Source organism: Hemiscyllium ocellatum, chromosome 37 (assembly GCF_020745735.1).
Source record: "Hemiscyllium ocellatum isolate sHemOce1 chromosome 37, sHemOce1.pat.X.cur, whole genome shotgun sequence".
Classification (NCBI taxonomy): Eukaryota; Metazoa; Chordata; class Chondrichthyes; order Orectolobiformes; family Hemiscylliidae; genus Hemiscyllium; species Hemiscyllium ocellatum.
In genome coordinates, this window is record NC_083437.1 from 30,170,600 (window position 1) to 30,186,789 (window position 16,190).

The 16,190-nt window shown below is 43.6% G+C and overlaps 1 protein-coding gene across 1 annotated transcript in view; it reads right to left on the minus strand.

Moving 5' to 3' along the window:
• The window catches only part of LOC132833628 (probable glutamate receptor), a 44,504-nt gene that overhangs the window by 19,233 nt on the left and 9,081 nt on the right, over positions 1 to 16,190 (minus strand). The window contains exons 4-6 of the mRNA XM_060852038.1: positions 10,472 to 10,534; positions 7,335 to 7,517; positions 6,358 to 6,584 (exon numbers count right to left, since the gene is read on the minus strand). Of these exons, the coding sequence (XP_060708021.1) occupies positions 6,358 to 6,584; positions 7,335 to 7,517; positions 10,472 to 10,534 (473 nt within the window). The remainder of the gene's footprint in view (positions 1 to 6,357; positions 6,585 to 7,334; positions 7,518 to 10,471; positions 10,535 to 16,190) is intronic.

The window sequence follows — 16,190 nt, forward strand, 5'->3', positions numbered from 1 at the left end:
TTTGTGAGTTTGCAGCTTTCATATGGTCCACACTGACCTGAACTTCATCCATTACTGGACCTGACCTCGCTTTGACCATGTCTCTTACCTATACAGGGCCATTCCCATAGTTCCTCCGCCATACTTCATCCCCTGAAGTAAACCGTATCTCTCGCTTGGATGATGGATGGTATGGAGCTGTCCTTATATGTTGAAGACCATTTGAAATTAGGAAAGACTCAAATTCCCGGCTGGTAAATGATGGCCCATTATCTGTGACCAACACTTCTGGGAGTCCGCGTATTGCAAAAGATGCACTCACGTTTTCCTTCATCATCCCTGTATTTGAAGAATGAATTCCCTGCACATCCAAACCACTTTGAGTGGGTATCGACAATGCCTAAGAACATTGAACCCATGAAGGCACCTGCATAGTCGACACGTAACTGAATCCAGGGCTTACCCAGTTATTGCCATGAATGTGTGGGACTGTTGTCCTTGATGCCCCTCAGGGCAGTGCCCCCCCAATGCAGCTATGTCTGCATCCAATCCTGGCCACCAGATTTAATGTCTCACCAACATGACACTGGTAGAGTTCAGGTAAAAAGTGAGGTCTGCAGATGCTGGAGATCACAGCTGAAAATGTGTTGCTGGTTAAAGCACAGCAGGTTAGGCAGCATCCAAGGAACACGAAACTCGACGTTTCGGGCATAAGCCCTTCATCAGGAATTCAGACAGTATCTGGTGGAGACCTTTGCTCAGGACAATTACACTTGCTGCCTGTAATAATATCTTTGAGTAAAAAGTGAGGTCTGCAGATGCTGGAGATCAGAGCTGAAAATGTGTTGCTGGTTAAAGCACAGCAGGTTAGGCAGCATCCAAGGAACAGGAGGTTTGACGTTTCGGGCATTCCTGAAGAAGTGCTCTGGCCCGAAACGTCGAATTTCCTGTTCCTTGGATGCTGCCTAACCTGCTGTGCTTTAACCAGCAACACATTTTCAGCCTGTAATAATATGCCTTTCTCTGCTGTGATGTGATATCTCTGGGTTCCAAAAAGAGTTTCAATTCTGATTGTCATGGTTTCCCCCATCACCACCAGTTGTTTCAGTTTTGCCTTGAACAGATATTGTCAGTTGCAACTGGAAGTATGTCCAAAATATTTAAAACAATTATGATTCTTTCAGTGGCAGTACTAGTGGTGTATCTGTCAGCAGAAGATGTCTGAATGCACCGCATTTACTACTTGGCTTCTTGATCAGTGGTGCTGGAAGAGCACAGCATCAGGCAGCGAAATCGACGTTTCGGGCAAAAGCCCTTCATCAGGAATAAAGGCAGAGAGCCTGAAGCGTGGAGAGATAAGCTAGAGGAGGGTGGGGGTGGGGAGAAAGTAGCCTAGAGTACAATAGGTAAGTGGGGGAGGGGATGAAGGTGATAGGTCAGGGAGGAGAGGGTGGAGTGGATAGGTGGAAAAAGAGCTAGGCAGGCCGGACAAGTCCGGACAAGTCATGGGGACAGTGCTGAACTGGAAGTCTGGAACTCGAGTGAGGTGGGGGAAGGGGAAATTAGGAAACTATTGAAGTCCACATTGATGCCCTGGGGTTGAAGTGTTCTGCGGCAGAAGATGAGGCGTTCTTACTCCAGGTGTCTGGTGGTGAGGGAGCGGTGGTGAAGGAGGCCCAGGACCTCCATGTCCTTGGCAGAGTGGGAGGAGGAGTTGAAATGTTGGGCCACAGGGCGGTGTGGTTGATTGGTGGAGGTGACCCGGAGATGTTCCCTAAAGCGCTCTGCTAGGAGGCGCCCAGTTCATTTCACCCTCTCCTCCCTGACCTATCACCTTCATCCCCTCCCCCACTCACCTATTGTACTCTATGCTACTTTCTCCCCACCCCCACCCTCCTCTAGCTTATCTCTCCACGCTTCAGGCTCACTGCCTTTATTCCTGATGAAGGGCTTTTCCCCGAAACGTCGATTTCACTGCACTTTGGATGCTGCCTGAACTGCTGTGCTCTTCCAGCACCACTAATCTAGAATCTGGTTTCCAGCATCTGCAGTCATTGTTTTTACCGACTTGGCTTCCTGGACAGGGTTCCAATTTGTAATTGTACCAGTTAGTATTAGAGCCCACCGCTAAATTCAGCCTGAAGCTATGGGCAGCACTGCCTTGCTCTCTTTGAGTAAACCTAACAGGGGTTTGTGGTCCATTATTGTTACAAATTTCTATTTGTAAAGATATTGGTGGAACTTCCTGGGAGGCATCGCACATCAATATCAGATCTTGTTTGGGATCATAGTGTGCCAACACCTTCCACAATGATAGCTGTTTCTTACATGACCATTTCTACAGCTGACCCTTTTTTAAAAGAGTTGATGCCAGGATGTAGGCCAGGTTATATATAAACTTTCCATAGTAATGTACCCACCCGGGTCACCTTCGATCACCCTCACTATCTTCCAAAATATGTGTCCAGTTTTGTCAGCTTTGTCATCCAAGTAGGTCACTTGAGGTGCCTGGAACACACATTGTTTTACCTTCTAGGGTATGCACTCACCTGAGAGAAATGCCTAAGGACTATGTCCAAGTTCTCTAAGAGCTCCTTATTGGTCTTGCCTATTATTAGCACATCATCTAGAGAAATGGTGATCCGGGATGGAGCTTGTAAAATGTTCTCCATCATCCACTGAAAAATTGCACAGGCTGATGATACCCCAATGGCAGTCTTGTTTATTGGTACAAACCCTTATGAGTATTAATTGTAACATATTTCTGGGAATCCTCATCTAACTGCAATTGCAGGGACACATGGGTTGTGCCCAGCTTCATGATGGTCAGTGCCCCTCCAGCCAGCTTTGAGTGTAAGTCCTCTGTGTGAGGGATTGGATATTTATCCAGCTGTGAAAATCAGTTTACTGTTTGTTTAAAATCCCCACTAAGGTGAACCAAACTGTAGGGCTTCACAATTGGTACGACTGGAGCTGCCCATTCTGCAAACTGGACTTCTGTTTCCAGCCTTCTGATTTCTGGCTCTATATTTGTCTAAATGGCACTGAGTGGGTCTTGCAGAATCCTGGAATTGTTTCTTGGTCAACATGCAAGCTGACCTTGACTCCTTTGATAATCCCTAGATCTTCCTGAAAAATGTCTGGCTATTGAACTAGGACTGCACTCAGGCAGCCATTTTCTAATCGAAAAATGTTGAGCCAGTTGAGGTGAATCTTTTGCAAATAATGTCGCCCCGTCAAAGTTGGGCCCAAGCCTTTTACTACAAGTAGTGGTAACTGAACCAGCTGCTTCTTATAAGACTCATAGAGTCATTGAACTGTACAGCAGGGAAACAGACCCTTCCATCCAATTCATCCATTCTGACCAGATATCCTGAATTAATCCAGTCTCATTTGCCAGCATTTGGCCTGTATCTCTTGAAACCCTTGCTATTCATATACCCATCCAGATTCCTTTTAAATGTTGTAATTGTATCAGCCTCCACTCATTCCATGCATGCAACGCCCTCAGTGTGAAAAAGTTGTCCTTTTCAAATCTTGCCCTTCTCACTTTAAACCTATATTGTCTAGTTTTGGACTCCCCATCATGGGGAAAAGGCATTGTCTATTTATCCTATCCATGCCCCTCATGGTTTTATAAACCTCTACAAGGTAACCCCTCAGCCTCCAAAACTCCAGGGAAAACAGCCCCAGCTTATTCAGCCTCTCCCTATACCTCAAACCCTTCAAACTTGGCAACATCCTTGTAAATCTTTTATGAATCCTTTCAAGTTTCACAACATCCTTCCTATACCAAGGAGTCCAGAATTGCATGCAGTACTCTAAAAGTGGCCAAACCAATGCCCTGTTCAGTCACAACATGATTTCCCATCTGCTTTACTCAATGCACTGACCAGTAAAGACAAGCATACCAAACACTACCCTGACCACCTGGGGCTCCGATTTCAAAGAACTATGAACCTGCACTCCAAGGTCTCTTTGTTCAGCAACACTCCCAGGACCTTACCATTAAGTGTATAAGTCCTGTCCTGATTTGCCTTTCCAAAATTCAACACCTCACATATTCTAAGTTAAACTCCACCTGCCACTCCTCGGACCATTGGCCCATCTGATCAAGAGTCGAAGGGTGTAGTGCTGGAAAAGATCAGGCAGTAACCGATGAGCAAGAGCATAAGCTCTTCATCACGAGAAGGTGGCCCAAGGGGGCTGGGAGATAAATGGGTTGAGGATAGGGCTGGGGGGGAAGGTAGCTGGGAATGCAACACGTAGATGAAGGTGGGGTGAAGGTGCTAGAACGGAGAGGAAGGTGGGGTAGATAGGTGGGAAAGAAGATGGACAGGTAGGACAGTTCAAGAGGGCAGTGCCAATTTGAAAGGTTGGATCTGGAATGAGTGGGGGGAGGGGAAATGAGGAAACTAGTGAAATCCACATTGATCCCATGTGGTTGGAGGGTCCCAAGGCAGAAGATGAGGCATCTACTTATCGCAATCTCAGCTACTTTCCCCCAGCCCCACACCCCTCCCATTTAGCTCTCAGCCTCCTTGTATCACCCTGTCATTCCTGATGAAGGTCTTATGCTTGAAACACTGATTCTCTTATTCCTCGGATACTGCCTGACCGGCTGTGCTTTTCCAGCACCACACTCTTTGATTCTGATCTCCAGCACCCACAGAGCTCACTTTTTTCAATCTGATCCAGATCCCATGGTACTCTAAGGTAATCTCCAGAACCCAAGTTGAACCTTTAATCTGTAAAAGGTTCACTGGTACATGTTATCAGTCTAGCTGAGGTTTTGTCCAAACTTGAGGGTTGGAGTCCACAAAAAAATTGTTAAAGACTGGTACCACGATCACTGAAATGGCCACACTGATATCAGCCTCCATTAGAACCAGGTAACCATTTAACCAGATGTTTATTTTGATTGGTTCTGATTTGGCTGTTGCTAACTGTTCCAAACCTGGTGCATGTGGACTTTCCAGGGTGTGCACTCTCCTGAATACCGGCCTATGAGTTCTTTTAATTAATTTAGATCTAATGGGACTCTTTATCGAGGCAGCATGCCAGCAGCTGCTACGATGCTTTACCGGCCTGAATCCTGAAGAAATTTTAACTGTTTGGCCAAGGCTTCGCTTTGTTTTGGGGTTTTGCTGTGAGCTGAGCTAGAGTCCTTCTGTTCAGGGTATGTCCTGAGTGAGGCTATGCAACCGCTTTCCCTCACTTGGGCGTTCCCCAATCTCAGTTGGTCCACTTCCATCGGAATACCCTGCAGCTCATGTACTCCACTTGCCACATTTTCCGTTGATATAGCCAGTTGTAGCACCTGTTTGAAATCCAGTTTGCCTTCAGCACTAGGCACTTTTGCAGAATCATATCATTTGCCTCACATATCAAATAGTGTCTCAGCATCTTGTTAAGGGTTAAACCAAAGTCACGTACCTTTGCCAGTCGTCTTAACCTAGACAAAAATCACTACACATATTCCCCTGGTTCTCGAATTGCTGAGGATGAGCACCTCACCAAGACCTTCCCCAGAGCTCCACTTCTCACTAAATAACCACCAAACCTCAAACAGATCATTGTCCACAGCAAACTGTCCGGCTTTCAAGACAACACCGTACACCCCTGTCACAGTAGATGCTGCAAGACATGTCAGAGTGTCGACACGGATACCGCCATTTCGCTTAGGCCACCTCCCACCGTGTACGTGGCAGGCACTCATGTGACTCAGCCAAGCAGATGCTATGGCAACAGATGAATGGACACTACACAACAATCAACAGACAGGAGAGTTCCCTCCCAGTCGGAGAACATTTAAGTGGTCCTGGACATTCAGCCTCGGACCTTCAGGTGACCATCCTCCAAGGTAGACTTCGGGACAGGCAACAACACAGAGTGGCCGAGCAAAGGCTGATAGCCAAGTTCAGTATCCATGGGGATGGCCTTAACCAGGACCCTGGGTTCATGTTGCACTACAGATGACCCCACTGCACCACACACACACACACACACACACACACACACACACACCTCCTACAGACCCTTACACTCACACAGATCCTGTCTCATCCTCTCTGTCATTTGCTCACACATACACTCTCACACTCACATGCAAACACGCATCCTCTCACACACTTATACCCCATTACACTCACACATACACACGTACATACACTGTCTCATAGACACTTATAACCCAAACCCAATGTCAAGCTAAGGAGATTTTCTTACTTTCCAGTTTTCACAATTCTTCATTTTTCTCCCTCTGTCCTTATCTCCTTCATTTCCTTCTTACTTTTTTTCTGTCTGTCATCAGCAACCTGATCATGCGTTCCACTGCAATTGGGTCAGAACTCAATCCAATAAACATTGAAAGAATACCTTGCTGCAAGATACAGGCAGAAACAGGTCAAGGTGTAGGCGATGAGCAGACTGAGCCAGGTGTTAGCCGTGAATGGGCTCAGGAACTGGAAAAGACTGGCACCCTGGCTGTTGGAGTCTTTACGTATCAGGATGCTAATTCCCACAGACATGAACGGACGGGTAAAGCTGAACGCCTTCTCACGTTCCATGGTGATGGTCAATGGAGCGATGGCCATGTCTGCCTCCTGAGAAGAATCAGGAGGTGAAAATTACTCATTTACCCTTCTCTCCAACAACAGCAGGCTTAGAGTTACACAAGAATGTTAAAACAACAAGTGAGGTGCACTGTTCTTTACCAACGTGACCTTGAACATTGTCCATTTCATTCCTTATGCTTTGTGCTAGGCTGAGAACTATTTTACAATAAACAGCACTTCCTTAAGCAACAAAGTTTAATCAGGAAAAGATCAGGAGCTGGGCCACTTCCTGACATTACCCTTCATTCAGCCAAGGGTATTGGTAAAAAGTTAGGAGCAGTGAGCAGGTTCATGCAAACTTAACTGTCTCTCCTTCACAATCTGAGGCACGTAAGCCCCTCACTGAAGGGAAGTTCCCTGTTATTTTCACTCTGATCTCACTGTTGTAGTAGATGCAGAGAGCAGATAGGATGCATTTACCTTGCAGTCAGGAATCTGACACATCATACTGACCAGACTGAAGACCTATGTGCAGGAGGCATGTGTAATAGACTTCATGACAATTATAACCATTCTATTATTGACTTTCAATCACAACAGTCTACTAGCACCCAACCCACAAATAAGGAAAGTCAAACTTATTTATTCGCTTAGTAGCATCCAGTAACATAAGTGATTATTCTGGAAGGATAGTCCTAGACTCAAGATTTATTCAAGAAGACCGCCCATCACCACCTCAGGCAAAGAAGAACAGTCAATGATTATCACCCAACAATGGAACTTTTAAAATAAACTTACTTTTTCCATCAATTCTCCCAGCATTCCTGTCCATTTTCCATTTTCCAGTTTGCTTCCGTAGAAACCATCCTTTACAAGTTTGATTTCATAATGGAACTTTAACTTTTCCGCGAAGATTTGAAGCAAGTCAATACAGAATCCTTCGAAACCTCCTGAAGGGTTGGCCATAATGAATGGACTTTGCTTTTGAATAAAAACGTCAAGAAAACTCCATTAACATGATCACTGAACCAATCACACCAATGAAGTATGCTATGTAATGCAAGTCTTTCCTTTCTTGTCTGCATGAATAGCATCTAATCATTATAATTTGACTGAGTGTTTTAAATCTTTTTATTAGTCTCATGCAAGCTCATCCATTCTGGTTACCTAAGTGCTATGCTCAGGGCTTTGTACATATTTCTCACCACACAAATCAACATTAAATGTGCTTTGGAAGATAATCTTAATAAGATTTGTCTAGTAGGAAGAATATATTTTGCGAAATAGAATATTAGGCACTGAAGATTAACCTGAAGAGACCTGAAAATATGCTGTCAGAATAAACCAGAGGAAGAGGCAGAGGTTTTACTTAAAAGAGCAAAACTTGCATTTCCATAGCACCTTAATTTGGAGATGCCATGTTGGACTGGGGTGTACAAAGTTAAAAATCACACAACACCAGGTTATAGTCCAACAGGTTTAATTGGAAGCACACTAGCTTTCAGAGTGACGCTCCTTCATCAGGTGATCACTTGACGAAGGAGCGTCGCTCCGAAAGCTAGTGTGCTTCCAATTAAACCTGTTGGACTATAACCTGGTGTTGTGTGATTTTTAACTAGATAACTTAAGGCTGTCCCAAGACACTTGGCAGCCAGTTAAGTGCTTCGAAATGTAATGGCAGTTATACTGTAAGGAAGCATCTCATTCAATTTTCACTAATCAACACCCACCAACAACAAAAACAACCAGAAAGTTCTGGAGCAATTCAACCAGTCTGGCAACATCTGTGGGATGAGAAATAAAATTAACGTAACAAGGCCAATATGACTTCTTCAGAACTGAAAATGATAGGTTTAGTTGTTTTAATGAACCTTTTTGGACACGTTATGGTATATCTTCTGTAGAGGTAAGACCTGAAGCTGGACCTTCTGACACAGGGGTAAGGATACTAGCATTGCCCCACAAGAATCCTTAAAAGGTTTCCTTTACACCGGTGTCAAAAAAAGGAGAGTGGAACTTTGGTGAAAATATCCAGGGCAAATGTTAGAGGAGAGATGGTAATGGTAGGTATGAATAGTTGACAATAGATCATTTTTGCTGGGAGAAAATCCATATAAACATGACACTAGATGGAGGGGAATAGGAAAGGGTATGATAGAAATGGAGGACAATGTTCAAGGTCTGAAGTTGTTGCATTCAATATTGAATCTTAAAGACTGCAAAGTGCCAAAGTGGAAAATGAGATGATGTTCCTTCAAGTTGCATTGGGCTTCGCTCTAGGATGGTAACGTTAATGTGAGACCAAGTTGGTGTATTGAAATGGCAAGTGGCTGGAAGCTTGGGGTCAAAATCAGAAGTAATAAGATCATCTACTCTATCAACGTCAGCTGAGGGATAAATGTTGACAAAGACTATTATAGATGTGAGAACTTTTATGGTCGCTTGGGGAACCTTGGATTTACAACTCATCTGCAAGTTACCACCTCAAATAGTGCAAGAATATTTGGCACTGCAGTTTAAGTGACAGCCTTGATTATTCATTCATTGTCAACCTGTTATAACATTTCCCTCGAGAAAGTGGGACTTGACCTGGGTCTCCTGATTCAGGCATAAGGGCAGTATCACTGCACCTATAAGAATCCTCAGTTCATAATTTCGATTGTTTTTCCTTTTTTTATATCTGGAATTGCCATCACTTACAAGCAAATAGCTTTTCCCACCACCAGGTCACTTGTGGCAATAGCTCATTGTCTTAAAACTACAGAATAAAATCTACTGACAGCCCCAAGTACCTTGCACTAATGAGTTAACTGAGTTATTTTATAGAGAAACAGAGCGCTAGCTCTGGACTAGTGTAGCTGATGCCAGTGTTCCTGCAGAACTTTTGGCACTGATCTGAAGGACTTGAGTTTGTGTTATCTGAATAATCCAAGTTTGAGGCAGAATGTCATAATGCAGTAATGCACTGTGAGGACACCAGTCCATGATTGCCTCTCATTATTAGATTAGATTACTTACAGTGTGGAAACAGGCCCTTCGGCCCAACAAGTCCACACCCACCCACCGAAGCGCAACCCACCCATACCCCTACATTTACCCCTTACCTAACACTACGGGCAATTTAGCATGGCCAATTCACCTGACCCGCACATCTTTGGACTGTGGGAGGAAATCGGAGCACCCGGAGGAAACCCACACAGACACGGGGAGAATGTGCAAACTCCACACAGTCAGTCGCCTGAGTCGGGAATTGAACCCGGGGTCTCAGGCGCTGTGAGGCAGCAGTGCTAACCACTGTGCCGCCATTATTGATGGGATTAAAGTTTCAATTCTCTGTTAAAAATCACACAACGCCAGGTTATAGTCCAACAGATTTATTTGGACACACTAGCTTTCAGAGCGCTGCTCCTCCATCAGGTGGTTGTGAGGAGAAGCACTCTGAAAGCTAGTGTGTCCAAACAAACCAATTGGACTATAACCTGGTGTGTGATTTTTAACTTTGTACATCTCAGTCCAACACCGGCACCTCCAAATCATCTCTCTGTTTGTCTCCTGACGTATCTTTGGGTCTGTTTTGCCCAAATTTCTGTTGAAAGTTCTCCTCATTTAACATTCCATTTCCCCATATCTGTCTACCTTCTGACCTGTACACTCTATACTATGGATTTAAGAGCATGTTGGTGCTGTTAGATTATGACAATTAAGGGCTGGTAATCTTGCAATGGAGTTGAACCCAGATATTGAAGGCTAGTTTCTAAGCTATCTTGATGCTCGGTCTTTGATACTGACTGTAGTTTTGCTCTTCTGAAACATAACTGCTATGGAAAAGGATGATGTATAAATCTGGTGGGAAAAGTTCCTGTTTGGTGCTGGAAATTTAATGCATTGTTGTGATATTGTGATTGTGCTACCCCTGTAACAAAAGGAAACATTACCAGAATGGTAGTGACTCTCAGTGTCTGATTTGAAAGCTGTCTCTTTTCTCTGATCTGCACCAGCTGAAAGATAAGAAAAAAAACCCACGTTATTGGCCAGATTAGCAAGGAGGATCATTCTCTGAATGATCTTGAAGAACATGTCAATATTGCTCGTTTTTTCTGGGCACGTGGACAGATGGGAGCATTTAGCCACGGGAGATTTAATTTTGATGAGTTTGAGTCTCAATCATTGAAGTTCTCAACATTGGGAGTTCTTCCTTTATTGGTTGAAGGAGAACATGGCTGAAAATGTGTTGCTGGTTAAAGCACAGCAGGTTAGGCAGCATCCAAGGAACAGGAAATTCGACGGAGCCCTATTTCCCTGAACTTGTTGTTCGGCTATGTGGGAAATGAAGAATTCTTCTTCTCTGGCACTCCCTTCTCAACGAGATTGTTAAAGCTAAAAATCACACAACACCAGGTTATAGTCCAACAGGTTCATTTGGAAGTACTGGCTTTTGGAGCGCTGCTCCTTCATCAGCTATCTATTGGGTTATAAACCTGTTGGACTATAACCTGGTGTAGTGTGATTTTTAACTTTGTCCACCCCAGTCCAACACCAGCTCCTCCACATCAATGCGATTGTGATCAACCTTAGATTTTCCCCAAATTGTTCCTCAAATGAGATGTCCTAGAACTGGGTATGATATTCTACTTGTGGCCCTGTTAATATGTTGTGTAAGTTTAGCATTGCTAAGTTGTTATTTCGTTTATACCTTAAATGCACAAGATCTGTTCACCCATCAAATACATGCACTCACTGACCTGCATCGAAATACAGTCCACGAGCACCTTGATCTAGCATTCTCAATCTTGTTTTCAAATCCCTTCGTGATTTTATTCCTCTCCCTCTCTCTATAAGCTCCTGCAAGAATATAATGGAATGGCTACAAGGCATTCTGAAGGGGGAAGTTGAGCAGTCAGAGACCATGGTCCACATTCAGATCGAGGGCATAAAAAAAATGAAGACTGCACCCAGATGTTTGGGAGCTAACTAGGGAACTACAAAGCAGGACTTCAAAGGTAGTACGCTCCAGATACTCACAATGGTAAGTATACAAATAAAGGATAGAGCTGATGAATGCATGGCTGGAAAGATGGTTCAGGAGGGAGGGCTTTAGCTTCCGGAGGCATTTAAAATATTTCTGGGAGAGGTGAGTCTCTACATGGTGAAAGGATTATATCTTACATCTAAACAAGAATGGGAGCCAACATCCTGGTGGGGAGATTTACTCATTTTGTTCAGGTGGATTTAGACTAGACTGGCTGGAGGATGGGACCCTGACAGGTAGTTCAGAGGGGAGAGAAGCTGAAATGGAATTAGGAGTTAAAATTCATGTAAGTGCGATTGGAAGACAGTAAGAAGCGGGTTTAACAGGGCCAGATGGGATACATTTTAATGCAAAGAGACTGAACAGTAAGATAGACAAGCTGAGGGGCACAGACAGGCATGTGGGAGTATGATATCCCAGATATCAATGAGACTTGGCTGCTAGCTGGGCAGGTTTATCAGCTCAATGCTGTTGGTTATAAAGTGTTCGGGGAGGCAGAGAGGAGCATGGAAAAGGAGGGGTGTTATAATATTAGTCAAGGAACCAATTATAACAGTGAGGAGGGATAGATCTTGGAGGGATCGTTAAATGAGACCATATGAGTGAAAGCAAAAAAAAACCACTAAAGAAGTAAGTGCACTGTTGAGTGCATTCTATAGATTTACAAATAGCTCAGAGAGAGATGAGAATTGAGTACTTAATGAAATTTAATAAAAGTGTAAGAATAATAAGATAGCACCAGTAGGGGATTTTAACCACTTAACTATTAACTGGGATAGTTTGAGGATGCAAGGTAGAGAGGGAATGCAATTCTTAAATTGCATCCAGGAGATAATTTTTTCGGCAGTCTGTAGAAAGTCCCACAAGGAAGGGGTTGTTATATGCTTAATATTCATAAAGGAGCTTGGGCAGGTGAATAGTGTGTTAGTGGGGAAACATTGTGGAGGTAGTGATTGTTAGAATTGGAATATTTATAGAAAAGGCTAAGGATTGACCTGGATTAAATATTTTAAACTGGGGAAAGGCTAATTTTGCCAAGATAAGATACAGTTTGGCCCAAGTGGATTGGGTGCAGTTACTTGCAGATAAAACTGTGCCAGATCAGACTTTCAAAGAGGGAATAGTGAGAATAGAGGGCAAATATGTTCCCATAAAGACAAAGGGTAGAGTCAAGAGACGCAAAGGTTAGGATTAAGAGAAAAAATGAAGCTACTGGCAGACACTGAGGGCTTAATACATCAGGAGAGTATAAATAGTGCAGGGGGACCTTAAAAAGGAAATTCAAGAGTGTGCAAGAGAAAGCATTGACAGCTGGAATAAACGAAAACCCAAAGGTTCTTTAAGAATGCATAAAGACCAAGGGAAAGAGTAGGGACTGTCGAGGTAATCTGTGTGGGCACAGTCTTTAATTGTTCTTGACAAGGGAAAGGTTGATGCATGTGTCACAATCAAGGTGGGGGAGTTGGGAAGAATTCAACAGAGAGAGGGAAAGAAGTATGAGTAGATTTAACAGCTTGAAAAGTGAGGGGGATAACAACGAACTGAACAGCTGGACAAAGCAGAGGTAAATGGAATTCAACCTGGAAAAGTGTGAGGTGATGCACTTTGGGTAGGCTAACAAGGGATAACAGGAGAACTTTATTATCCTGGAACATACTGAAGATCAGAGAGAACTTGGTATGAATGTCCATAGATCTCTGAAGGTAGCAGGGAAAGTGGATAAAATGGTTGCAAAGACATTTGGGATACTTGTCTCTATTAATTGAGGGATAGAATACATGAGCAGGGAGGTTATGTCAGAAGCATAAAAATTGCTGGTCGGACCACAGGTGGTGTACTATGTTCAGTTCTGGTCACTACATGATTGCACTAGAGAGGTTGCAAAGGAGACTTACCAGGATGCTGCCTGGGCTGGAGGGTCTGAGGAATTATGAAAGATTGGATTGGCAGCAATTGTTTTGCTTGGAGTAACAAAGGTTGAGAGAGGCCTGATAGAGGTTATAAGATTATGAGGGACACAGAGTCATAGAGATGTACAGTACGGAAACAGGCCCTTCGGTCCAACTCATCCATGTCAACCAGATATCCCAACCCAATTTAGCCCCACCTGCCAGCACCCTGCCCATGTCCCTCCAAACCCTTTCTATTCATATACCAATCCGGATGACTTATAAATGTTGCAACTGTACTAGCCTCCACCACTTCCTCTGGCAGCTCATTACATACATGTACCACCCGCTGTGTAAAAATGTTGCCCCTTAGGTCTCTTTTATATCTTTCCCCTCTCATCCTAAAGCTATGCCCTCTAGTTCTGGACTCCCCGGCCCCAGGGAAAACACTTTGTCTATTTATCCTATCCATACCCCTCATGATTTTGTAAACCTCTATAAGGCCACTCCTCAGCCTCCGATGCTCCAGGGAAAACTGCTCCAGCCTGTTCAGCCTCTCCCTAATAGTTCAAATCCTCTAACCCTGGCAACATCCTTGTAAATCTTTTCTGAACTCTTTCAAGTTTCACAACATCTTTCCAATAGGAAGGAGACCAGAATTGCATGCAATATTACAACAAGTGGCCTAATCAATGTCCTGTACAGCCGCAACATGACCTCCCAACTGCTGTACTCAATACTCTGACCAATAAAGGAAAGCATACCAAACACCTTCTTCATTATCCTATCTACCTGCGGCTCCACTTTCAAGGAGCTGTGAACGTGCACTCCAAGGTCTCTTTGTTCAGCAACACTCCCTAGGACCTTACCATTAAGTGTATTAGTCCTGCTAAGATTTGCTTTCCCAAAATGCAGCACCTCGCATTTATCTGAATTAAACTCCATCTGTCACTTCTCAGCCCATTGGCCCATCTGGTCAAGATCCTGTTGTAATCTGAGATAACCTTCTTCGCTGTCCACTACACCTCCAATTTGGGTATCATCTGCAAACTTACTAACTATACCTCTTATGCTCACATCCAAATCATTTATATAAATGTCAAAAATAAGTGGACCCAGCACCGATCCTTGTGGCACTCCAGTGGTCACAAACCAACCCTCCACCACCACCCTCTGTCTTCTACCTTTGAGCCAATTCCTTATCCAAATGACCAGTCTACCTGTGTATGAGATCTAACCTTGCTAGCCAGTCTCTCATGGGGAACCTTGTCAAATGTCTTACTGAAGTCCATATAGATCACATCCACCGTTCTTCCCCCATCAATCCTCTTTGTTACTTCTTCAAAAATCTCAATCAAGCTAACGAGACACGATTTCCCATGCACAAAGCCATGTTGACTATCCCGAATCAGTCCTTGCCTTTCCAAATACATGTGCATCTTGTCCCTCAGGATTCCCTCCAGCAACTTGCCCACCACTGAGGTCAGGCTCACCGGTCTACAGTTCCCTGGCTTGTCCTTACCACCCTTCTTAAACAGTGGCACCAGTCTTCCGGCACCTCACTGTGACTATCGATGATACAAATATCTCAGCAAGAGGCCCAGCAATCACTTCTCTAGCCTCCCACAGAGTTCTTGGGTACACGTGATCAGGTCCTAGGGATTTATCCACCTTTATGTATTTCAAAATATCCAGCACTTTCTCCTCTGCAATATGGACAATTGTCAAGATATCACCATCTATTTCCCTACATTCTATATCTTCCATGTCCTTTTCTATAGTAAATATTGATGCAAAATACTTGTTTAGTATCTCTCCCATTTTCTGTGGCTCCACACAAAGGCTGCCTTCCTGATCTTTGGGGGGCCCTATTCTCTCCCTAATTACCCTTTTGTCTTTAACATATTTGTAAAAACCCTTTGGATTCTTCTCAACTGTATTTGCCAAAGATATCTCATGTCCCCTTTTTACCCTCCTGATTTTCCTCTTAAGTATACACCTACTGCCTTTATACTCTTCTAAGGATTCACTTGGTCTATCCTGTCTATACCTGACATATGCTTCCTTCTTTTTCTTAACCAAACCCTCAATTTCTTTAGTCATCCAGCATTCCCTATACCTACCATCCTTCCCTTTCACGCTGACAGGAATGTACTTTCTCTGGATTCTTGTTATCTCATTTCTGAAGGCTTCCCATTTTCCAGCTGTCCCTTTACCTGCAAATATCTGCCCCCAATCAGCTTTTGAAAGTTCTTGCCTAATACCGTCAAAATTAACCTTTCTCCAATTTAGAACTTCAACTTTTATATCTGGTCTATCCTTTTCCATCACTATTTTACAACTAATAGAATTATGGTCGCTGGCCCCAAAGTGCTCCCCCACTGACACCTCAGTTACCTGCCCTGCCTTATTGCCCTGAGTAGGTCAAGTTTTGTACCTTCTCTAGTTGATACATTCACAGATTGAATCAGAACATTTTCTTGTACACACTTAACAAATTCCTTCCATCTAAAACCTTAACATCCAGTCTATGTTTGGAAAGTTAAAATCCCCTACCATAACCACCCTATTATTCTTACAGATAACTGAGATCTCCTTACAAATTTGTTTCTCAATTTCCCACTGACTATTAAGGGGTCTATAATACAATCCCAATAAGGTGATCATCCCTTTCTTATTTCTCAGTTCCAGCCTCAGCACAGCTGTAATGCTATCACTTATCAAAAACGCCACTCA